Source organism: Podarcis melisellensis, assembly GCF_964234715.1.
Source record: "Podarcis melisellensis genome assembly, chromosome: 16".
Taxonomy (NCBI): domain Eukaryota; kingdom Metazoa; phylum Chordata; class Lepidosauria; order Squamata; family Lacertidae; genus Podarcis; species Podarcis melisellensis.
This window is the reverse complement of record NC_138533.1, coordinates 18,468,269-18,492,675: the sequence shown is the minus strand read 5'-3', so window position 1 is coordinate 18,492,675 and position 24,407 is coordinate 18,468,269. Positions and strand designations below refer to the sequence as shown.

General features: G+C 43.5%; 1 protein-coding gene across 7 annotated transcripts in view; it reads right to left on the bottom strand.

Annotated features, from left to right (window-relative positions):
- The window catches only part of LOC309359044 (SLAM family member 5-like), a 114,713-nt gene that overhangs the window by 80,825 nt on the left and 9,481 nt on the right, over nucleotides 1–24,407 (bottom strand). For 3 of the 7 annotated variants that reach the window (XR_014163706.1, XM_081892489.1, XM_081892486.1), the window contains exons 2-7: nucleotides 17,265–17,612; nucleotides 16,529–16,795; nucleotides 13,640–13,684; nucleotides 8,336–8,446; nucleotides 6,887–6,925; nucleotides 2,483–2,532 (exon numbers count right to left, since the gene is read on the bottom strand). Coding sequence is in view for 6 of the 7 variants with exons in the window: in XM_081892489.1 (XP_081748615.1) it covers nucleotides 2,483–2,532; nucleotides 6,887–6,925; nucleotides 8,336–8,446; nucleotides 13,640–13,684; nucleotides 16,529–16,795; nucleotides 17,265–17,612 (860 nt within the window). In the remaining variant the exon portion in view is untranslated. Of the gene's footprint in view, nucleotides 1–2,482; nucleotides 2,533–6,886; nucleotides 6,926–8,335; nucleotides 8,447–13,639; nucleotides 13,685–16,528; nucleotides 16,796–17,264; nucleotides 17,613–22,526; nucleotides 22,952–24,407 lie in introns of those variants that run through there. The other 4 variants (XM_081892487.1, XM_081892488.1, XM_081892491.1 and 1 more) reach the window with 4 other exon arrangements.

The window sequence follows — 24,407 nt, the reverse complement described above, 5'->3', positions numbered from 1 at the left end:
ACTTATAATTTAAAAAAAAAAAGGCCATGCAGATGTTTATTGAATTTTGGTGACTAAAATATGGTGTGAATGGAAACTCTCAAGCTATGTGGCCTTTTTTTTTTTTTTTGCAAAATGGATGTGATGATTAAAATCGTCATTTGTGGAGCAACGTAAAATCAGATACACATCACACGTTTCTGAGCTTTTAAGAAGGTGGTTTTAATTTTTTGATAAAATACTTGTGAAATAGAAACTAACACTTCCCCTACCCACCCCTCAGGAAAGTAAAAATACCTTGAGAGACTGGCTCCACCCACAGTTTCCACTGACTTTTTTCAAGAATATGGTATTGATGTAAGCAAATGTGAGAGAATGAGTGTTTCGAAGTCCATGCCTGAGATCTTTCGGAAGCACTGAAGCACCTCCTCACAGGTCTTCAGTCCTCAAGAGACTAACCCAGCAAAAAGGTGTGAACATGTCGCTGGTATTTTAAGCATGATCAACTACTACTGAGTTGTGCTCAGGGCTTATTTGCTTTTGAAACCTTGCCCCCATTTTGAATTCCATTGTAGTTATCATTTACTACTCATCATGTTCACTGTAGGAGGGGGTTGGGCGGAGGTGATTCTGGTAGATCTCTGGCCCCTCAGCAATCTCCTCCCCCCCCAAAAAAGCTCTACAACTTTGGTCCGACGATGGGTAGATCACTGCCAGTTTTTTAATACTGTGGGTAGATCACAGTCTATTGGGAGTTGGACGTCCCTGGTCTACAGGATCAACTGTGATGGGCAGGACCATGATGTGGGCACTGATACCTTGGAGAGATGTTGCCAGGCAATGATCGGCCTTCACTGACCTGATGCCTTCCAGATGTTTCGGACCATGACTCTCAGCTGCTCCCATTAGGACATTTGGAAGGCACCGTTTGGGAAAGACTGGTGTCTACAAGACCAAGCTCAGTGAACCAAGGGTGCACCTGATCCAGTTCAAAACAATGTGCTCTGATCATCAGAATGCATTACCCTTCAGTGCATTCACACCCATTCTTTTGAACCAGGTACACATGAAGTCACCAACAATTTGCTGGTTTCATTCTGAAATGCTGTGCTTTGAAGCAGTTCTAAAGCCAGTTTTGCTCTCATTTCAAAAGTGTTTGAGTGGTGAATCCCAGGAGTATAAAGTTGGAACTGTTTCCTGGGGATGGTGGTCCTACAGGGGTGGTTGTGTCATGGAGGAGCACCCCACACCACTCACCCACCCACTGCCTGCCTACTGCAATCCTACCTGTGTCTGCTCAGAAGAAAGCCCCATGGGATTTGATGGGGCTTACTCACTGGTAGGTAGGACTGAAACAATGGGGAGGGGGAAGACATGCTACTCTCTGCTCATCAGTCTCTGCAAACAAGAATGTGGGAAGCGGGTGTAGATTTGTCTCCTTTCACTCACTTTGAGAAGAAGCAAAGCTGGGATCTCCAAGCAGGTACAGTGGAACTCATGAGCAACCCTCCCACAATGGCTATGCTCCACCTCCATGTTCAGAGGCAGCAATGCTTCTGGAAACCAGCTGCTAGCAAACCGCAGGAGGGGAAATTGCTCTTGTGGGTTTCCCACAGTCATCTGTTTGGCCACTGTGAGAACAGGATGCTGGACCAAGTGAGCATCTGGCCAGTGGCTCACCTCTAATGGTGGAGGGAGAGCATAACCATTGCGGCTAGTAGACATCAACAGCTTCCTCTTCCACAAATTTGTGCAATCCTCTTTTAAAACCAGGCAGTGTGTGTGTGCCTGTGTGCATGCGCCAGTCAGAAGAGGAGCTAAGAAAGAGTTTAAGCTTCAGCTCTGTGATGTGTTCATGTAGACTTGTCCTCTCTTAAAAAGTAAAGGTAAAGGGACCCCTGACCATTAGGTCCAGTCGTGGCCGACTCTGGGGTTCCGGTGCTCATCTCGCTTTATTGGCCAAGGGAGCCAGCGTACAGCTTCTGGGTCATGTGGCCAACATGACTAAGCCGTTTCTGGCGAACCAGAGCAGCGCATGGAAATGCTGTTTACCTTCTCACTGGAGCGGTACCTATTTATCTACTTGTACTTTGATGTGCTTTTGAACTGCTAGGTGGGCAGGAGCAGGGACTGAGCAATGGGAGCTCACCCCGTCGCATGGATTCGAACCGCTGACCTTCTGATCAGCAAGTCCTAGGCTCTGTGGTTTAACCCACAGCGCCATCCACGTCCCTTGTCCTCTCTTACTTGGGAGTAAATCCCAATGTGCTCTTGGCTGCAGATACAGGAAGATGATCACTAGGGGAATTGTTGAGGTGAAACAGGGACATACAGTGGGCCAAGTGGAAATACATCAAACCGTGATGCTGTGTACCAAGATTTGCAAAATCAAATGGAAATGCAGACAGGAAAAACAGCCTTACTTACATTTTAACCCTCTAACGTGTACATACCACTTGAGTGGAAAATCCCTCCGTGGCTCAGTTGGCTCAATGGAACTTACCTGGGGAATGTTTTCAATTTGAGAATAAACAGTGTGGCACTCTTTGGATTCTGCAAAGAGAAATCATGTATGTTAACTGAATGGGCCTCCACCCCATTCAGATATGCTTTAATTATGATTCTTCTTATAGCCCTTCCAAGGAGCTGACAAATTATAATTACTACAGTAATTGTCTAGTCTCTAGGCAGATAGGTCTCTCTTTCTGGCCACCTTTGTTGTTTGGTCTTGCAAATGAAAGAGGATAGATCTGCCCAAGAGAAAGTCATTTTCTTTTATTTTCTCTGTATTTCTGGAGGACTCAAAAAATTCATCAGTGAATTTGGAGTTGTCAGCTGAAGCACTGGCTATTGATTAATGTGTCGATAATCCATTAGAAAACATATCTTAAGATTTAGTTTTTTTAAATGCTGTTAAATGCCAAGAAAGAGGAGCACAGGAGAAACATCAAGAAGCAGATTAGTTTTTGTAAAAAATAAAAATTGCAAAAATGTTAAATATAAGCAGAAAGAGCCAATCAATAAGCTTTGCAGTTTAATCATATATATTTTTATTTCACACACACACATACAATCACAAAACAGCGAAGGAACATAAATGTGAAATCCTCCATAGGAGATTATTTATGTTGCAGATGTAAACCAGTTTAAAATCCTCCATCATTGTTATGGACATAAACCAAGGAATCCTGGGAACGGTAGTTTCATTGAATGCTCAGGCACCTTTCATAAAAAGGCCTCAGCAAATCTAGCTACAGGTCCCAGGGTCCTTTGAATGAATCCAAAATAATTTAAATCAACTATAAATTTGTGGTAGAGAGAGAAAAGGCATTTTGTTTTAGAACCTACAAACACGTCTGCAGCAATCTGTTGCTTACTGTCAAGAAAAACAAGAGAAAAGAGCAATCATTTCCAGAATAGTAGTTTTAGGGGGTTTATACTGTACAAAATTCACAGCTTTCAGTCAAAAAGCCTGGCAGCAATGGACTTTCTCTGGGTTTTCCCTCTATAAAATTCACATTCTTCATAAAACTGCATTATTTACATCACTGCAAAGATTCTTCACTTTTACTATAGATTTGAGTGTCTAGTCTTTTCTTCTTACTGAAGTTTCTGTACCTTCCAAATTAATGTTCACTTTTGTTAATCAAGCGTTTTGTATTGCCATTTGTTTTAATTTCTGCCTTTGCTCTGTATTCACACTTTCTACTTCTCTCTCCCCTTTCCTTGAGAGCATCTGCCTCCATTGGCCGCATTCACCCATACTTGGATTCTGTTCCTGGAAGGCAGACGCTGTATTTTCATCTCTACATGTGTTTTACCAAGAGGAGGGCAAAATTGTTCCAGGTCTCATTTTAAGGCAATGGAGGAACTCTCGCAGGCACCTACTGGACAACACTTGTAGCATCACAAATAGCAAGTCATGTGGGTTGCATCCAATGTTAGCCATACTCAGTGTAAACCTATTCAAATTAAGGGACCTAAGTTACTCATGCGCATTAATTTTTATGGGCCTACTAGGACTTAGTTGGCTATCACCCACCTTGCTTGCACAAAGTTTGGTTTAAAAAGACTTCTTTTACTTGTACTTTACTTTTAGTATTAGTCCTTTCTAAGCAGAGCACTTCTTCATTCATCATCATCATCATTAAAATTTCTACTGCACAGGATGGCAAACCACGAAGTAGCAAAACAATACAATTGACAATAAAATAAAAACCTATTTAAATCATTTAAAAAACACTAATAAGATGTAAAAAAAACATTTTAAAACACATAAGCACTCATGACATATCACCTTTCCAGGTAAAAAAAATACCCAAACATTTCTCTAGAAATTAAGTACGTAGGTAATTTTTTTCTCTTTCTTTCCTCTCCTTCACATCCCACAGCCCTGAAGTATACACACTCAGGAGTCACTGTGTGAGAGGAATGCAAGTATGGATTCTCCCCATTGTACATTCCCAGCATATGAACTGATAAACCATCATAGAACCATGGAATTGTACAGTTGGAAGGGGCCATTTGGGCCACCCCTAACAGTCCAACCTCCTGCATTGCAGGAATCCTTTGCTCAATGTGGGGTTCAAACTCACAACCCTGAGATTAAGAGTCTCATGCTCTACCAACTGAGCCATCCCAAGAATGACCAAAAACAACATAAGAAGAACATTGGAGAACGGGGACTGAACCGGCAACCTTGGCGTTATCAGCACCATGCTCTAGCCAACTGAGCTATCCAGTTGATGGCAAAAGACAAGAGGGAGTCAGTTGCCAAGCGTGAAATTCTGTCAGTTTCCAGTTTTCCCTTGTCAGTTCTAATGAGAGGCAAAGAGCCTTCAGCTAATGTATAAGAGGCCAGGAAGCTTGCGTTTGTGTTTGAAATTTATCCAGATATGCCAAGATAAATTAAATAGAAACACTTGCAAAATAACAGCTAGGCTAAGGATTTAAATATGTGAAGTTATATAACAACATGTTTAAAGTTATGATGAAAAGAGATAAAGATGTTGAGAGGTAAGTAAATTTTATGAGATATTATCTTGGAAAACCGTTACAATGATATATAATGAAATTCAGTCAAGGGAATTTGAGGAAGTCATTTAACAATGATACTAAGATTGGACCAAGTTCAGTCATGATTTATGTTTGTTTGTTTGTTTAAAAATTTGGAAAATTAATTTAAAAAGGGGGGGGGGGAGGAAGCTTGCGTTTGTGTGTGTACTGAGTGGTGATCCTGGCCCAAGGATGGTATAAGACCCTCTCGGATGGGGCCTAACTGGGCAAATTAGGGAACAGAGCTGTCATCTGATTAAAGGACTCTTTAGTTGATTAATCATGTTAGTTGCTTATTGTCAAGAAAAACAAAAGAGCAATCACTTCCAGAATAGTGGTTAGTTGATTAATCAAACGATGTTTCATTGAATCTGCAAATAAATAGAACACTACTGAAAGCGGGGAAAGCCCTTGCCATTAGAGGATGCACACACACATGTCTCAAAAGTGTCACCACCTTAGCAGAGGCCTTCCCATGTGTGCAGGGAGAGAGGGAAGGTATGAGGGGATGCCAATTCTAAGGTGTTGTTGTACAGCGTTGGTTCAAAATTATCAGATATCCAATTAATTTAGGGCACTTTTGAAGCTGACCCGTAGACTTTTTAAACTGGTTAATCTAACCAGTTAATTGGCAAAATGCTGCAGCCTGAATAAGGAGGGCTGGTGGTCAGCGGACAGTGTAGTCACACACCAGCCAGGACCCACAACAGAGACGAGTGTCACACTCCACTTCGAGGAGGAAGTGGGTGATTCCCTCAGAAACCCAGTGAAAGCATAGGTACTGGGGCAGGGAGGGAGGGAAGGAGCAGAGCACCAGCTGTTGCATTTTATCATGGTTGCTGCCATTAACAATAAAAAAATATTTCCATCTTCTCCTCACAACAACCCTGTGAGGTAGGTTAGTCAAAAGATACCGAATGGCGCAATGTGAGCAAAGGGGTGATTTGAACCTGGGTTTCCCTAGCACTAGTTCAACACTGTAACTGTGGCAGGTTTAACAGGAGCCCAAGCGAGTCGCACTCAGCTCCTGCCAGTGGGACGGCAAAAGGAGAAGGGGATGCGTGATGTGAGGGAGCAAGGGAGCACCGAGTCAGACAGGGAAGGTGGCAGTGGGGTGGTGGGGACATCCTGTTGCAAACAGTGTGCAGAAACTCGTAGCCGGCTCTGGGGAGAGGCCAGAGGGGTGTGTGTGTGTGCAGAGGGCCCCTCGCCTCACTCAGGGATCTGTAGCACCACCTGCCAAGTAATTAGGAGACATATTTCAACCTGGGATTGAAAGTCTACTTCGCTGATTATCACATCTATTAATTGTTCACTGCTCAAAGCTAAAAAACGTGCTTTGAAACTGTCCCACTTGATAGAAAGGAGAGCAAGTTTAAACGGACTGGCTGAAGTGTGCAGAGACCTGTTGCAAAAACCTGCTGCACCACTCCTCCACAATTATTCTAGGAACCTAAGAAGCTGGCTGCTGGATCAGGCCAAAGGCCCGTCTAATCCAACATCCTGTTCTCACAGTGGCCAACCAGATGCACATTATGGGAAGCCCATGAGCAAGCCATGGGTGCGACAGCCCTCTGCCTACTTCCGACCCTCAGCAACAGGGATTCAGAGACAGGCTGCCTCCAGGAATTTGCTTAATCCCCTCCTAGTAGCCACTAGCCCAGTGAAGGACATGAATCAATTAGGCATTTTGTGGCAAAGTACTATCCTTTGTCTGCCTGTCCTGAATCTTCTGCAAATCTATTTCACATGGGATGACTACAAATTCTAGGATCATGAGAAGAGGAATTGCCCACTATTCCTATGGGGGTTGGATGGGCACTGTCAAAGCAGGCAGTGGCGGCTGTTTTACCTGACTGAGGTGCAGAATCCAGCTGTTTCCTGTGGGAACCTTTGGAAAGGAGAAAAAAAAACACAAAGTGAAAAAGGGGAAGTGAGCAGAACAAAAGCAGGCACAGATGTCTTAATGCTGATCTCCCCTCCCTTCAGCAATTTGCTGCAGGGCTGTTTTTCATGCAGGAGCCTGTGGAATAGCCACTGGTGCCAAGTAGCACTGAGCTTTGTACAACTATCCCTTTGTTGGTAAGTGTTGCCAATTGACCAGGGGGAAAGATAATCCTGCTTGGTCTACTATCATATGTTGGACACAGGTACCAGCCAGTAAAGCTGTTCACTATCTGCAGAGCAAGGAGATGCAACGGGGAGAGGAGCAAGGTCTGGTAAAAAGAGCTGGCAACCCTAGCAGGGACAGCACTTTCACACTTAGGCAGGAAAGGAGAGGAAGACCTTTTCTGTGTCCCCCCCCCCCCGGGGCTGTGCCACCCACAAATCCAAGCGCTGACCGTGCCAATTGCAGGGACTTCGCTGATTCCCCTAGTCAGACTGCATATGGCTCAATGCGTCAGCAGGTGGATTGAGATGTATAGAACCAGTTCAAATGTGTGCTGGAAATGTAAAAGGAAGGAAGGTACTTTTTATCATACGTGGTGGTCATGTGGGGTGGTAAAAGCTTTCTGGGAAATGATATATACCGTAATGAATTGGGGGGGAAATGTTTAAGATAACCTTTGTTAAAAAAAACCCAGAAGCTTTTCTGTTAGGAATCATAGGTGTGGACCTACCAAAAGAAAAGATTGTTTATGTATGCAATGACAGCAGCAAGGATGCTCTTAGCCCAGAGTTGGAAAGAAGAAAAAGTACCGAGTGGCAGACCAAGCTGGTGGAATATGCCAAAATGGCAAGATTGATGGGAAAGATCAGAAACCAGGAAGACCAAATATTTGTGAAAGACTGGAATAACTTTTAAACATATTTGAGAGACCACTGCAAACAGTTGAAATCATTGGCAGGAATGACAATGACACTTGTAAAGTAACAAGAATTTTGGATGCTATGGATATTTAATAGATGCAGGAATAAAATTTAGAAATGGAACCCAGGGAGGGAAGAGGGAGGTCTGAAGTTTCGAGAGAACCTTTTCATTTTGTTTGTTTTTTCTTTTTGAATTGTTATGCTTGTTAATTTCTATGTAAAACTAATAAAAAATATTGCATATATAAAAAAGAGACTAGCCCAATGGATGGCTGATGGATGTCAACTACTCTGGGCTGTGATCAAGAGTGGCCTCTCTCAGGGCTACGTCTCCAAGAAGTTTAACAATCAATCCTTCTTCCCAGAGAACTGTATCTCTGTGAGGACTAGATGACCAACTCAACAATTCTATGATTCTCTTAGTTTAGATTCGTTCACTTTTTCAACAGGGAATTTTAAAGCGGTTCAGATAGTTGTGTGAAACCCTTACCTCTTTTCTTCTTCCAACACACAAAAAGTCCAGCGCAGGTGATGGTGATTACAACTACCACTGCAAAGATAGACCCTATGACCGTAGAGGTGCTGCCAGTAGGTTTGCCTTCTTAAACAAACAAACAAACAAACAAACAAACAAACAAACAAACAACAATATAATTTAGTAATTCCAGTAGTAATGATAGAATTGTGAAAACATTGCAGAAGCTAAGTCACAAGGGCTTTGCTAAGCCTACTTAAATTGCATAACTTTTTTTCTGAATAAACCTATTCTTATGTCAGCAACTCATTCACTGTAATATCTGATCTTTAGCGTATGCTTTAAAAAAAAAAAAAAAGAACAGCCCCCACCACCTCTGATTTAGGCTGACAAAGGAATGTGGCAGATGAAATTAGGTGGAGGACAAGAAGTGCTTTTTTCTAAAAAAAAATGTTTAGGGTACTCTCATTTTCCTACTCATATTGTTTTTTTTTATATATATAATATTTTATTGAGTTTTTTTTTCATACAAATGCATATTTAACAAACAAAATAAGTTTCATAACATCCTTTCATTCTATTGTGGACTCCCTCACGTCTCCCGCTTCCACTTTCATCATTACAAACAAATTTTTCCAAGCAAATTATCATCTTGTTTATGATCTTAAATCCAATATTTAGGTTAAACTCAAATATAAAATTGTAATTTAATGGTAGACAGTTATTTCTACTCTGACTTCCTTGTTAAGATTCAACCAAATTACAATACTTTTCCTACTCATATTGAAATACTGCCCCTCAATGAGGCCAAACTTAGATTCACAAAATGTTTAGGAGTATGCGCACCCCTGCATCCCCCCAGAAAAAAAACACTGAATAAAAGTAAATAACTGCCATACAAAGAAGGAAAACTTCTTCTAAAAAATCTGCTGTGACATCTCAAACCTTTGACAGCACCTTTGGATTATAGACCAACACCCCCAGTCTACAAAGGGCCCACCCTTGGGCATAAGGTGCCATTTTGCAAAGGTGCCAACATTTTTTTTATTGGAAGTCTTTAAAACAATTTTTTTTAAGTATTCGTGTACTATAGAGTACACATAATGACATTTAAGACATAAAATAACACAGCTGTGGAACAAGAAAATAACATCCATTGTGACGGGAGAAATTGCCTTTGCTTTTAAATGCTTCATGACACACAAAAGCTTGGCAGGTGAACCCTGCCCAGGTACAGTTGGATCTGTTGATTATGGTTTCTCTCAATTTCTTCTTTTTCCAATCTTTTGTTTTGCCCCATAGCAATAATTTTTAAAAGTGCAGTGCATAAGCATTTGTGTGCATTTTAGGGCACATCAGTCCTACTATATGTAATTTTGTACACAATTTGGCCCAGTATACACATTTTTGTCTTGTTATGGAATAATACCCTGGGTCCCTTACAAACCTGTGATCATGTGTATGGGAAGCTAGAATCTATAGGTGGAACTTTGCTGAAACCTGTCAGGCCAGTTCCTTTGCATCTTTAAAAAGTGAGCTCCGTTGCCATAGAGACAAATGGGTGGGCTTTCCCCCACTGTACCTGGCTGAATGCCAGATCATCCTAGGATGGAGAGCAATAGGGTAAGGGGGCTGTGTTTGGGAGAGTTGTGTGTGTGAGTTGGCTGATGCTGGTATCTAGAGACATGTCTTGCTCTGTGTTGGACTTTGGGGGTCCCCTGAAACCCTAATGCATAGCTGTCAAAGTTTTCCTTTTTTAAAAGGGAAATTCCCTTATTCCGAATAGGATTCTTTGCAAGAAAATGGAAAAGTTGACAGCTATGCCCTAATGAGGAAGCAAGATCTGTTGTGGGGTTAATGCTGTAAGCCACTCTTGCCTATGCTCAGGTTGTATAGATGTGTAAATAGAACCATATATCTTAAAGATACCACCATTTGTAGCAGGCTTTCTGGTGGTATGGAATGCCCACTGACATCACCTGCTAACCTTGCAAGCACACAGAGGAAGAAGGTCCATGGATCATCTTTCTCTAGGCATGCTGGGTAAGGAATAGGCACAAAGAACATACTGCAAATGGTTTGGGGGCATGCAACAGATTCTGCTAGGGCAACACTGCACATGATGTTAAATGTGCTATCCTATCATTATAGGTTGGGGAGAGTCAGTCTGAACGAGATCCACAAGTCCCTTCCAAACCTGTGATCCCACGATTGTCAGATTAAAATCTATAAGGCAAAACCTGGTGAACTGGTCTTGCTACTGCCTTTGTTAATGGAATGGCTTTGCCTGGTGAATTAAGTACTGCCATTTACATGTTCAAAGAGGGTGTCTTAGAGATGATTGGGTCAGATGCCATGTCATCCTAAGGATGGAGAACAGCAGGCCAAGGGAGGCTGTGTATGCAAGAGTGAGAGAGAATGGTTGGCTGATGCTGGAAGCTGGAGACACAGGCATGTCTGTTCTGTGCGGGACCCAAAGTTCTGCTTTGGGGCTTCGCTGGAATCCTAAAGGGAAAGCAAGAGCTTTTGGGGGTGTTGATGCTGTGAGTCCTTACATCCTATGCTGAAGTTGCATATATGTGAAAATAAAATAATATATCCCAAAGACACCATGGTTTCCACTGACCTTCATTCCAAGGAAACCAAACCCTGGGTAAGCACAGGAACCCCTGCTTGAAGACTGGGGTGTGTGCAACAGCATTTAATGTAGCATAATAGAGTCTCAGGGGAAACTGGAGATTGAAGGGGGGCAATTTGGTGGTGGCAGGTAAGAGTTAATGCTCCCTCCTTTTTAACTAGGTTAGGAGAAGGCTCTTGTCTTGCTTGGCCAATGGACACCCTCTTCCTGGTAGTAGTGGTGGTATAGAGAACCCATGTGGTATAAGTCACAGAGATGAAGAAGAATTACAATTTGGGAGGGTGGGGGGATGCAACAAGGGACAGAGGGTGGGCACAGAGCTAACCAATTTCCATGGAGGCCACCATCTTGCTGGGTTCACAGTGAGAATCAGAGGGGCTCAGAGTGAGCAACAAGCAACAGGTGGAACCAATGAGAAGTCAATGGCAAAGAATGTTGACTAATTGGACTGAGGGGAGAAAATGGCAACTGGGTGGGAGGGGGAATGGAATGGAGAACATGTGGAAAGGGAAGGGAAAGAACGAGACACATAGGTACTAGAAAGGGCAGAATGAATCATCTCATTGTCTGGATAGGCCATTTCTTGGTTCATGCTACTAAGTTACAGGTATTTCTAACTGCATCCCCAGGGATGGAAGTGAGAGCTCCCCATAGAAACAAATGGAGAAATTCTAGAAGAGAGTGGCTTCTGTTATGCACCCCTGCAGTGTAGTTCATACTTAACAGTACAGGTGAGAGTGTCAGAGGTTTGCAACAACCTTAATATATCACTTAATATATTTTAAATCTCCTTGGGACTTTTAAACATATAGCATTAAATAATAAAAAACCTAGCCTCTTGCTGTGTAATCTTTCATTCTGTAAATGGAGCTACACTGGTCTGTGGGTGATTCCTCACGCCTGTTTTGGATGGGACTGCACACCCATCGGGGTTCTTTTTTGGGGGGGATTCCCAGATATCGCTTTGCCAGTAAAGTCATAAGTAACCTCATTGGCACAGGGTCCCTATTTCCAGCTACGGAGGTTACTGGACTGGGATAGGCTGGTCACAGTAGCCCATGCACTGTTAACCTAACGGGGAGATTACTATACAGTAATGCAGTCAATACATTTATACAGACATAATGGGAGTATAACAAATACCAGAGAGAGAAAGGAGATTAACTAACCCAACTTCAGAGTCTCTGAAACAATTCACAGCTATAAATCTAACATCCTTGTTCTAATCTGGTTTGGCTCCACTTTTACTACAAAACCATAGTCTCACTCAAACGAAACTGAACCATTTCTACTGGGGCATTCCTGCTTCCATTTTCAACAAGCATTTCAAAAATCTCTCTCGGGTTGCTATATAATGGGGCAAATTAACTAATAATGGCTAATATTGGATATTGATTACTGCAATGTACTCTACATGGAACTTCCCTTGAAGCCCTGTCTTTCTCCAGGGTTCAGCCCTCCTCAGCAGGGCATGTGAGGTGGGGGGGGGGGGGAGAAGTATCTTAAGCCAGGGCTTTCTCGGCCGCAGCTCCAATCTGGTGGAACGCTCTGTCACAAGAGACTAGGGCCCTGCGGGATCTGACATCTTTCCGCAGGGCCTGCAAGACAGAACTGTTCCACCAGGCCTTTGGTCAGGGCGCAGCCTGACCCCCTCCTCTGGCAATCTGCACAGAATTTTGCTTGATGATTGCCATCAATTTGATTTTAATTTGATTTTAATTAATTTTATAATGAATGTTTTTAGAATGTTGGATTATTTTGATTGTTGTTAGCTGCCCTGAGCCCAGCTTCGGCTGGGGAGGGCAGGATATAAATAATATTTCTTCTTCTTCTTCTTCTTCTTCTTCTTCTTCTTCTTCTTCTTCTTCTTCTTCTTCTTCTTCTTCTTCTTCTTCTCATCTTTGGTGCCCACACAACCCTTATGCAAAGATATTTGCTTTGCTAATATCCTGCTGGAGGACTGTGACCTGCTGCTGCTCAGATGTTTGGGGGCACCAGGTTGAGGAAACCTGCAGGTTAGCTTACCTTTAACCTCTTCTCATATGACTCTTCTCTGCACCCCCCCTCCCCAGAACACACGTGGCCCAGCTGTTTGGGCAATGCCAGAATTAGCTTCATGGTATAGCGCAGGGCCTGAGCTCTAAGCTTTATCAGAGATGTCAACACATCTCCTGTGCCTGCTGTTTCCTGAGCAGTTAAGGCAGAGCAGTTGGCTGCATTTGAAAGATAATATTATCGGATGCAGTTTTCTGTTTCTTGTACAAGCATTTAACTGTATCCCCACCCCACCCCCACACCTAAAATAATGTACAATGGACATGCACACACAAAGCACTCCAACACAATGGCTATGCATAAAGGCACAGAAAAGCTAACTATATTGTTCATTACAGTTTATCCCATCAAACTACAGTATGCCACCTGGCATGACACAAAAGATTCCATGTAAATGTCATCTTGAGGAAGGCATTTATCCATGGCCACAAGTTACATTGGCTAGAGATTCTAACTCCTGGCCTCTGTCCTTTATTTAACATGTGGCTGGATTGACTCACTTGGGGATATTTGCACCCTGTTTTCTGCTCTGGGGACTGACCCCCTTGAGACAGAGGGCAGCACAAGACTTTCCAAAGATTTAAGTGAAGGGGCACAAACAACAAAGAACAGGGAGTGGAGCTCACCAGTCTGCGGGGGGGACCACATCCCAGGTGTCGTCTCTTGGTGCTCTGCACGAGCCGATGGGACAGGGAGCGAGTGCGAGAGAGCAGATTGGAAAGAGAGATCAGGCAAATTGGCAAAGATTTGGAAAAAGAGTTCTGTGCACCTTGCACTGGAAAACTGCCTTTGGAAGGAACGTTACTGTTCCACTGAAGTGTCTGTGTTGGTTAGTTAGGATATGCTGATCAGCAATTTGAGCTCTTGGGATTTCTGCTAGGGCCTTAGAGAATGCCTGACCTCCCCACTGCAGTAAAAGCCATAAAATGTTGGGGTTTTTTGGTTTCTGACTACTAGTCAGCCTAAAGCCTAGACCTAACCCGGTCTCAGGGTCCTCAGAGGACGAACCAGGTAGGACCTCCTGGAATCATTGTGAACAGCAGGGAGTTGTCAAACTGTAGAGGCAGCCCTCAGATCTTGAAAACATTGGTGCCAAAAAAATGCAGGCTTAAGAGTGTTGATGTAGCAGGTTTCTACATCAGAGTTGTGTAGCTTGCAAATATGGGGTCTACACATGAGTAAGCCTCTACACAGATTCACACACTCCTTCCTTGTCCATCTAGGCAAGCAAGGCCACATTCACATCATATATATCAAGCACACAATAGCCATGGCTTCCCCTGAAGCATTCTGGGAGCTGCATTTTGTTGAGGGCACTGAGAGCTGTGGGGAAGGCCCTTATTCCTCTCACAGAGCTACGCTTTTGTGTGGTGGTTTAAGTACCAATCTCTCTTCACGGGGAACTGTGGGAATTGTAGCTCTGGGAGAGGAATTGTGGCCTCCTAACAACCCTCAGCACCCTTCACAAACAACAGCTCCCAGAATGCTTGGGGGGGGGCAGGAAGCCATGACTGTTTAAAGTGGCATGGTGTGAATGTGGCCCAAGAAGCACCATTGAAGGGCATGTTTCAGTCCCTCGAGGACGATGCAAAGCAGGGCTAGCGAAGGATGTGGCCTGAGGAAGAAGGGGTGTGTGGTTGGTTTTGTGTGGGGAGGGTTCCTAAGGGCTTGGTAGAGAGGCTTGTGTCTGCACTTGGCCCCCAGGCCTGAAAGGGCCCATCTTAGGTGAACATCCTGTGTCGCATTGGCTGCATTATTTCCATTTGCAGGTGGAGGGTCGCAGCGTTCGCAGCTCTTCTGTTACTTAAGAAAATAAGTCCCCTAATCGTATTCACTAGCCTGTTGAGTAGAGCAGTCACAGCCAAGCTTCTGTTTGTGGGAAGGGGCCTTTTTAAAGGGGTATGCATGAATCATGTGTAAACCCCCCACCCTACATTGCAGGTAGCACAGATATAATATCCGCTCACAGGGAGTAGCTAGCTAGTGAGTTTCTCGCTCGCTCGCTCTTGCATGCATGACACATAAACACACAAATTTGCGTGAGCGTGACTGTAAAACACCCACACTTCCTTCCGTTTTCAGCGTAATCGCCTTGCTTGGTTTAGCTGAGCTACTTGAGTCTTAGATGAGCCTGTTTCTGCTTTATCGAACCCTGGCTGCTCCCACTGCCTAGGCCCCAAGGCAACCCAACAGGTGGAAGTGGTGGGGGCGCTGATCTGCCCCCTTTTTGCCTTGATGCAGCTGAATCTCACTCACTCGCAAGCTACACCAAACACTTATTTCTCTGTAGTGCTCTTGAGTGTTCCATTCTCTTTATTCTGGTATTTTACAGACATTTCATGGGTGGGTGTGAGGTGGTTTCTCTAACTATTTGGCTGTCAATTTGCTAGGTTTTCTTGTAGTGAGGACACATTACTCCCTAATCTGTGCTTAGTGAGAGAGGCTTTATCCTCCATCTTTACCTTTGGCAGGGGGAGGGAAGCTTTGTGGGAAATTTGGTATCCCCCATGAGCAGTGGAGTCCCATTTGTTGGGAGGATGGATCAGTACCTATTACAGCTTTGTCACAGCGCACCAGTGTCCTGCACCAACAGGAATTGAACCAAATGGTATTCTGTGATTCTACAAAGGAAATAATTCCAAATGATTCCCCATATGGAGATTCTGACCAATTATTCCTTTCATATATATTTTTAAAGCAAGTTTCTAGTCCTTAATGTTATACGTGTGGGCAAAGGCCTGGTGAAATCAGACTAGTTAAGATTTCTTGTGATCAGTGGGGGAACCATTGCTCCATCCATGATTAGAAAAAGCTAAATGAATTATGCAAATGCTAGCACTGCAATACAATATTTTTGTCATTGTCATGTTGCATACCAGTTGCGGAATTATTATTGCTGTGGGGTTTCTGTTTATAAGCTAAAACAGCCAAATCCCTTCAAGGGTGAAATGTTTCACAATGGAGGTTTTGCTACCTTCCCTGTGTCCTCAGTCCTCCCAGCTGGGTCACCTTCAAACAGGTTTGTAAGCCTAGGCATGACTCTACATAGAAAAAGAATGGAGAGCTGTCTTTCTAGGCCTCTTTTAAATAGATAAAAGAGTTTACCACTGCAAATTTCTTGTTAGTAAATCTCAACATTTCTAATTCCACAAAACCAGTTGGGAGGCTTTGCTACATTTTCTGAGTCTTTGCCCCCATCAGACTTGCCCTGGTCCCGCTGCTTTTTCCTGAGGAAACTTGATCTTTATTAATGAATTATACCAACCACCAATCAGATTAAAATTTGCTCCAATTTATTGCTAAAGAGTAGGGTTTCCAGGGGATAGCAGCTGGGTAAGGGCAAAACTGGATGCGTGCCTAGACTGCATGGGAGAAGTGGAAAACAGCTCTGATTCCTATTTCTAGGCAGAGGACAAGCACAGGTCTGGATCAGCATGTCATTAACAAAAGGATTGCAAGACTAGCTTAAATAGAGGCATAATTCTGCCAAGAGAAAAATGAAAAGCAAATCTTACCACTGCAAATTTTCCGGACAGACACTGTCTTGGATGCTGTGCTAACAGGGTTCTCTACTTTGCAAGTGAAGTTCAAATCATTGCCTTCTAAATTGTGCCAGGTGACAAGAGATCTCCCAGTGGATTCACTCATGCTGGCTGGGGCCCAGCTGAACGTGGCATCATCTTCCCAGCTGCCTGCCGAGCAGTTCAGCTGCAGAGTTCCATTCCCACCACGATAATCTTTTGGGTCACAGACAATCTCCAGGTCAGCCTCCAATAAATGCTCTGAACAGGAAGGGAGAGAGGCATGGTATACAAAAGGGCAATAATTAGCAGAAATGGCAAATAAGGCAGTTGCAAATAAATGGAAAGGGAGGAGGAAACTGCCATTCTAGCTCTTCTGGGGTGCACCATCACCTCAAAAACCTGTTAGGCCACAGCTGATAATGAGACATAATCTTGAGTTAATGTGAGATCTTAGTAATGGGGATGGGCCCTGGTGGGGTTTTTGTGGGGGGTCTGGATAGAGTTCCATATTGTGTTGTATGAAGTACCATTTTAATTCTCCTTGCAGGCCTCATCAGTGCAGAAGGGCCCTGGTGTGGATGCAGGCCCAGAATTATTTGCACAGGTTCAGGGACTGAAGGAGAGATGCTCTATTATCATTTGTGACTCTACATGAAAGCCAGTTCAAGACATAAGATGCTTCAATCAGAGCCCAATCCTGGGTGCCTGAAATATTTAGAATACTTACTATACACCCTCAGGGGAAAGATCTCACTTATTGGATCTTTGTCTTCTGCTATCCTGATCTGTGCTTTGTATGTGCCAGAATCCTCTTGACTTAGATTATTGATTTGTAACGTCTTGCAGTCCTCAGAGACATTTAGCCGCCCTCTATATGCTAAAAGTTGTTCATTGAGTTCACATCTCTCTTCTGGATCCTTTCGTGGAATCGCTACCACAAAATTTTCAAGATCCTGCTTTCCTTTAGTTCTAAGCCAGGTAATCTTTTTGAATTGTTCTGAAGTGTTCAGCAGGAAAGTTGAAGATTGTCCAAGAATTCCTTTCATTTTCTCAGCATTTTTTTCACCAGAGGAAGCTGCATGGTCAAGAAAATGAAGGAAGAAATGGTCAAGAAACACTGAAAGTTGCATTATGTCAAGTCAGACCACTGGTCCATCTAGCTTAGTATTGTCCACACTGACAGGCAGAAGCTCTGCAGGATTCCAGCTAGGCTTTCTCAGCCTTCCTGGAACTTGCCAGGGATTGAACTTGGGACCTTTTGCATGCAAAGCATATGCTTTACCACTGAGCCACAGCCCTTCCCCAATTGTACCACACCATCCCAGTGACCCATTTCAGTATCTGAAAGCAGATTCCCTGAAAAATCTGCTGGGTTCTGAGCTGTCTGGTCTCTTGTGATTTTTTATTCCACTCTCCCCAGCAGGGTTAATGTACATTTGGCAGAAAGGACCTTTGCAGACAGTGTAATTACCGGTATTGTTATAGGATTGGGAGCATGACTTGGATGATATTGTTGCACACCACCCCGATGTCTGAGCAGTGCTCCCCACTTCCAGATAACCTGAGACAGGGTGGGCAATCTGGCCCTCCACACTCAAGCCTGTGGTCATATGAGGGGAACTGAATGCCAGCAATTCCCCAGCCCTGTCCCAAGATGTGTGTTCCTTGTCTGTGTGGCAGACTTTCCTTGTAGACCCTGAAAGGCTCTGTGCCGCCTTGCCTTCCAATGGCAGAGCCCAGTGATGCCCTCCCAAGGGGGGCTGGGGACGGACGGACTGAAATTAATGCAGCCCCACAGCACCCTGAGGCTGAGTTTGCCAAAGGCTTTGTGGCAGCACTGGCAGCCTCTGGGCTCCCCTTTGCCTTTAAGGCTGCAATCCATGCCTGCTGAAATTGATCACGCCAGTCTTTGAAATAAACATAGAGAGGACTTTAATATTTGCTTGCCTACATTTTCAGGGTGAAAAACTGGCTGTTGTGAAGGTTAAGATGCTCCTTAATCACCCCAACTTTTCATATTCTTTTCTCCAGTTTGCAACCCAACCTGCATTCCCTCCCTCTCTCTTTTTTGATTAGGGCTTTATTTTTGCTCACATTCAACCAGGAGCCATACAGTGAAGATGTCACATAGTCTTAAAAGTCCACCAGATGTAATGTTGGTTTTTCTGAGTTGGACCCTGAGGGGAAGAATGAATTTGTGCTCCCTCTCCATCCCATGGATGGCTGTTTGGCACTTCAGTTGCAAAGCTGGGCGATGTTAGGGACCCCTCTTGGGTTGCCCTTTTGGGCATGTGATAAATAAATTAGGTAAAGGTAAAGGTAAAGGGACCCCTGACCATTAGGTCCAGTCGTGGAAGACTCTGGGGTTGCGGCGCTCATCTCGCTTTATTGGCCGAGGGAGCCAGCGTACAGCTTGCAAGTCATGTGGCCAGCATGACTAAGCCGCTTCTGGCAAACCAGAGCAGTGCACGGAAACACCGTTTATCTTCCTGCCGGAGCAGTACCTATTTATCTACTTGCACTTTGACGTGCTTTCGAACTGCTACGTTGGCAGGAGCAGGGACCGAGCAACGGGAGCTCACCCCGTCACCGGGATTCGAACTGCCAACAATTCCATAATGAATATCCCAGGCAGGCAACAAAAGAAGCAGGCAGGGGGAAGGGTGTGTTTGTGTGTGCGTGAATGAGAGAGAGTGACAGAGTTCTAAAATCTCATCTTTTGCAAGTTAAAGAGAACTGTTGCTAAATGAGTATGTGATTACACAAAAGTGCTTCTCAACTGGAAACTTATCACTTCCTCCTTGCCCTATGACAAGAGGAAGCAGCATTCCTGCATTACGAAAGGGATGGTGCATAAACAATTTAGTTATTTAGACTGCCCAGCACCAATTATAGCACCCCCAGGGCAGTTTCCAGAATATCGTAACAGAAAAAACAATTACAAAAGCGTGCATTGGTAAAAAAACAAAAACAAAACCAGCCTAAGATAGGGATGGGAATCTTTGTGGCCCCAAGGGTCAGATCAGGATCATTCTCATGGACCAAGTTTGACAGGTGGGCAGGGCTGCTCAGCTGCCAATCACATTTTGCAATTATGACACCACATGAGTGGTAGGTGGGTGGGGCGTCCATCTGTCAAAATCCCTTGTGCTGTTTTGCACGTCTCCCTATGCTCCACCTTTTAACCCTCTGAAGACATACGCAAGGCCAGTGAGGGAGCTAGTCATTGCAAAACGAAGTACTACACACACATTCCGCTTTACAAACACAATGCATTCCCTGGAAATTGCTCGTTAGCTGAGCGTGTGTCTAATGAGTCAATGACTTCCATCCGCCTAGCCAGTCAACAATTTCCACTGACAAAAATTTCTGATGTGTTCTCAACTACAGAAGCTGTGGGTACTAATTCCTTGTTTTTGGATAAGTGAATTTTTGCATAGTGGGAATTTTTTTAAAGGAGCAGTTATCTAGGATTTCGGGAAAGAGTCTTCCACAACCCTCCCTGGAGATGCTGGAGATTGACCTTGAGCCTTTGCTTGCACTCTACCATTGATAATGTTGTTATAATTATTCCTACCTTATAGGGTTGTTGCAAGTTTTATTGAGATAACATGTAGAAAACTGTTAAAATATTCAATACAGTGCTATATGGGAGTTAAGCATCTAGGCAACTGTTCTGATGATAAGAGAAAGGAGTCATTGTTTTATTGGATCAGATTGTATTGTGGGCACAGTTTGGAATGCACCTGTTCGCCCTTTCAGTGGGTTCTTCTAGTTTTTTTTTTACTTGCATGGATCTAAAACTTAGATCTGAAAGATCTTTCCTCTTTATGCCACAGAAATCGAAAAAATCACTATGAAAGTTAAAATGAACTCTCCTAAGATTCCAATTCACTGCAAGCAGACAGAAGAGGTTTAAATAATCTTGTAAATGTTGTTAAGAATTTGTTGCCAACACAGATAAAATGATGATTTTTATCATTCCTGCAATATAGTGCAGCAAGTACACAATTGTGACCCTTTGCTAGCACTATCCAAATAGCAATGCTTGGGTGAAATTGCAGAACCTTTCTGAGCATTTTGGTGCATGAAATGCCTTTACTGCTGTTTCAGCTTAAACCAAATATATCGCCTGGACTTCCTTTCTTAGAGCAAAACAGTTATACTACCCAGCCTTCAAGTCTCAATAAATGGATACTCTAAATATATGAAAGAGGCTATTCAGAAGTACTCAAAAAGTACAAGAAAAGACAACCTGATCATTTTTAACTAGCAAAGGCTTGCTATTTCTTCATCCACACACCCTAGTTCTCTACTTGTGCAATCGAACTCTCCAGTGGCACCTTGCCTGGACATTTTCGGAGGCATTCACTCACGCACAGGAACCAAGGAAGGCCTGGGACAAGTTGCCCTAGTTGCAGGCATCTATTATTTCTTATGCTCAGCACAAAACTCCTCCTGCTGCAAACTCTCCTTTCTGAGCTTTGACACAGCCTCCTCAACTACAAGACGTTGGCCCTCAGTTGGTGCAGTGCTATCGCTTTGAGGGTTTCCCCCTCACAATTAAGCAGCATATAAATTTTATGGAGCGGGGGGAACTTATCTTTAAGGGACAGAGTATCACCATGAACTGCAGTTTCTCAAGCTGTATCTTCTTCAAATGTCTTCCTTTTTTTTAGCTTCGGAAATTAGCATTGCCCCCCAAATATAGAACTGTAGCAAGCATGTGACTAAGCCTAGCAATTTGGTTTTACTTTTAATGTGTGTTTTATTGCAGCAGTTCCTATATTTTGGTCATCATTCTTTATGACAGGATGTCCTTTTTTTGGTAATCCTTAAAAATAATACAGGAGAATTATAAATTTTTTTAAAGGTATCCAGTGGACTACAAAACCATTGTATTATTAATGTATTGCTTATAGTATCTGTTGGCCCTAAGCAATGCTGAGTACCACTGATTTTTACCTAGTGTAAGAGACAACAAAGTGGACCTTGAAATAGAAACATTTAAACCTAATTGAAGGACAAGCTGTAGCTCAAAACCACCAAGCTCACCCACCTCTAAGACCGAGCCTAGACAGTTGACATCTACATCATGGGGGAAAATGTCCACGTCTCTTCAACACACTTGATATCTGTTACCAGGCAATGAAATGCTGGATTGTGTGACTGGTGGAAAGTATTGTTAAAGACAAAAGAACTGAAATATACTCGGAGCTTAGTACATAACAAGAACCAAGCACTTGGATTCTGCAAGGCAAGTCCTGTCTCACAAGCCTATTCCATGTGACAGCCCTTCAGATGTCTGAAGATTCCTATCATATTGCCCCTCAGTCGTCTCTTCTCCAGACGAAATATACCCAGCTCCCTCAACCATTCCTCATAAGGCTTGGTTTCCAGACACGTTCCCTTGACCTAGACATTAGACATCTGTTGATGCACCCTAGAATTGTATTAGCTTATTTTGCTGCTGCATCGCACTGGTGACTCATGTTCAGCTTGTGGTCTCTTAAGACCCCCAAATCCGTTGCACATGTACTGCTGTTAAGCTAGGTGTTCCCCACCTTATATTTGTGCATCTGGTTCTTCCTGCCTAAGTGAAGAGCCTTACATTTGTCCCTATTGAAATTCATGTTGTTAGTTTTGGCTTGGTCTTCTGCGGCCTTCTACTGCAGTGCTAACAACTGGTGAATTTGGGGCATGTGTTAGGAGGGTTGCTAAGCCCATAACAAAGCCATGAAGAGAGAATGTGCCTTAACTTTCACTTCAGGTCCCTCGGCAGCAAGCAAGATTGGAAGGCTGGTACACATGATAACTGTTGAATGATCGTAGCATAGCTAGGAAGCTATGATGTTGTGAATTGTCTTATATGCCTTTGTATGAAAGAGCTGTTGTGCCTAGCCCTGACATTTACACACCCAAGCCCCATCCATCAAGCATGGTCTTCTTTTGAATCTGTACGGTAAAAAAAGAAAAATACAGGACTTACCCACGAATACGGAAAAGAACCACAGATGCAAAAATGTCTTGCTTATCATCGTTTCACCGTTAGCTCTTGTGTTGGTTTCCTGCTTTGCAACTTAGTTGCCTACATGAGGAAGAAGGCGTGGCTGAGGACGTCAGTCTTTCAACGATTTTAGCTTTTTACAATTGTTTTTAAGATAAATTATAATTCCCCTCCCCCATTCCTTATTAAAATTTTGGTCTTCCTGATTTCTAATTCTTCCGGTTATTTTAGCCATTTCAGCATAATCCATCAACTTACGGTAATGTGCCATTCTTCTCTGGTAGGGACTTTATCTTCTTTCCATCTCTGGGCCAATAACATCCGCGCAGCTGTGGTTGCATACATAAATAGTATTTTCTGCTCCCTTGGAATTTCAGCACCTAGAATTCCTAAAAGAAAGGCTTCAGGGTTTTTTTTATAGAAAAAGTTATTTTAAACATTTTTTAAAACTCATTATATATCATTTCCCAAAATTCTTTTACTGCCATTTCCACCACATATGATAGAAGGTGCCTTCTTTTCCTTACATTTCCAACATACATTTGACTCTGTTTCATACATTTTTGCTAATTTACTGGGAGCTAAATACCAAGGGTACATCATTTTCATATAAGTTTCTTTCAATGTGTAACATGCTGTGAATTTTAAATCTCCTGAGAGGGGTTGCCATTTGTCTGGATTTCCCCAGGATTCCAATGACCGAATTGGTGGGGGGCGGGGTGTATTTCAGAAAATTGGCAAAATGTCTGGGTTTTTGAAAATTTCCCCTAAGAAGCTCAGCAACCTTCTTTGAGCGATTTCCCCCCAAAAGCTCAACAATCCCCCCTTTAAAGCCCAACAACTATCACTCACCAATATTCAAACTCCCTTTCAAAACTCCTACCCAATCACCATTCGCTTCCTACACCCCAAGCACACTCCCTCCCCCTCCCAACCTAACTTTCACCCAGATTCAACTAATGTGCTTACCTACCACATTTAACACAATCCCATACTAAAGGTACATAATAAAGGTAAAGGTAAAGGGACCCTGACCACTAGGTCCATTCGTGACCGACTCTGGGGTTGTGGAGCTCATCTCGCTTTATTGGCAGCGGGAGCCGGCATTTGTCCGCAGCATGTGGCCAGCATGACTAAGCAGCTTCTGGCGAACCAGAGCAGCGCACGGAAACGCCGTTTACCTTCCCTCTGGAGCGGTACCTATTTATCACTTTGACGTGCTTTAGAACTGCTTGGTTGGCAGGAGCAGGGACTGAGCAACGGGAGCTCACCCCGTCGCGGGGATTCGAACCGCCGACCTTCTGATCGGCAAGTCCTAGGCTCTGTGGTTTAACCCACAGCACCACCCGCGTCCCTTAATCCCATACTAGTTGACTGCAATTACTCTAATATTTACATGATAACATCTACATAAGCATAGGAACATCACACACTCCCCCCCCCCAATTGCACAAATTTTGGGTCCTTAAAGCCCAGAGAATTCTGCTGAAAGTTACATGAATTCGCCACATAAATGGAGGCAGCAGGGTACCAAGGGCTCTGCTGCCCTCTCATTCCGGGGGTATTATGGAGGAATCGGTAAATGGAGTTTAAACTGCATCTTATTTCATAAGGTCAATGAGATCTTTAGCAGGAGCCTAGAATATATCCCATGGGCGCCCTCTGCTGCAGAAGTCCAAGTGGAGGACTAGCTGTTGCAAAATCAACAAGAAAGCCTGCTTTCATTTCCATAATGCAAAAAGGCTGAGGTTGTTGTTGTTGTTTTGGAGGGGGAGGAAACTGCGTTTGTTGTGCAAACAGTCATTTTAATTGTATGAATCCCATCTGCCAAATGCTGACCACTTGGAACTGGCAAAAGAAATT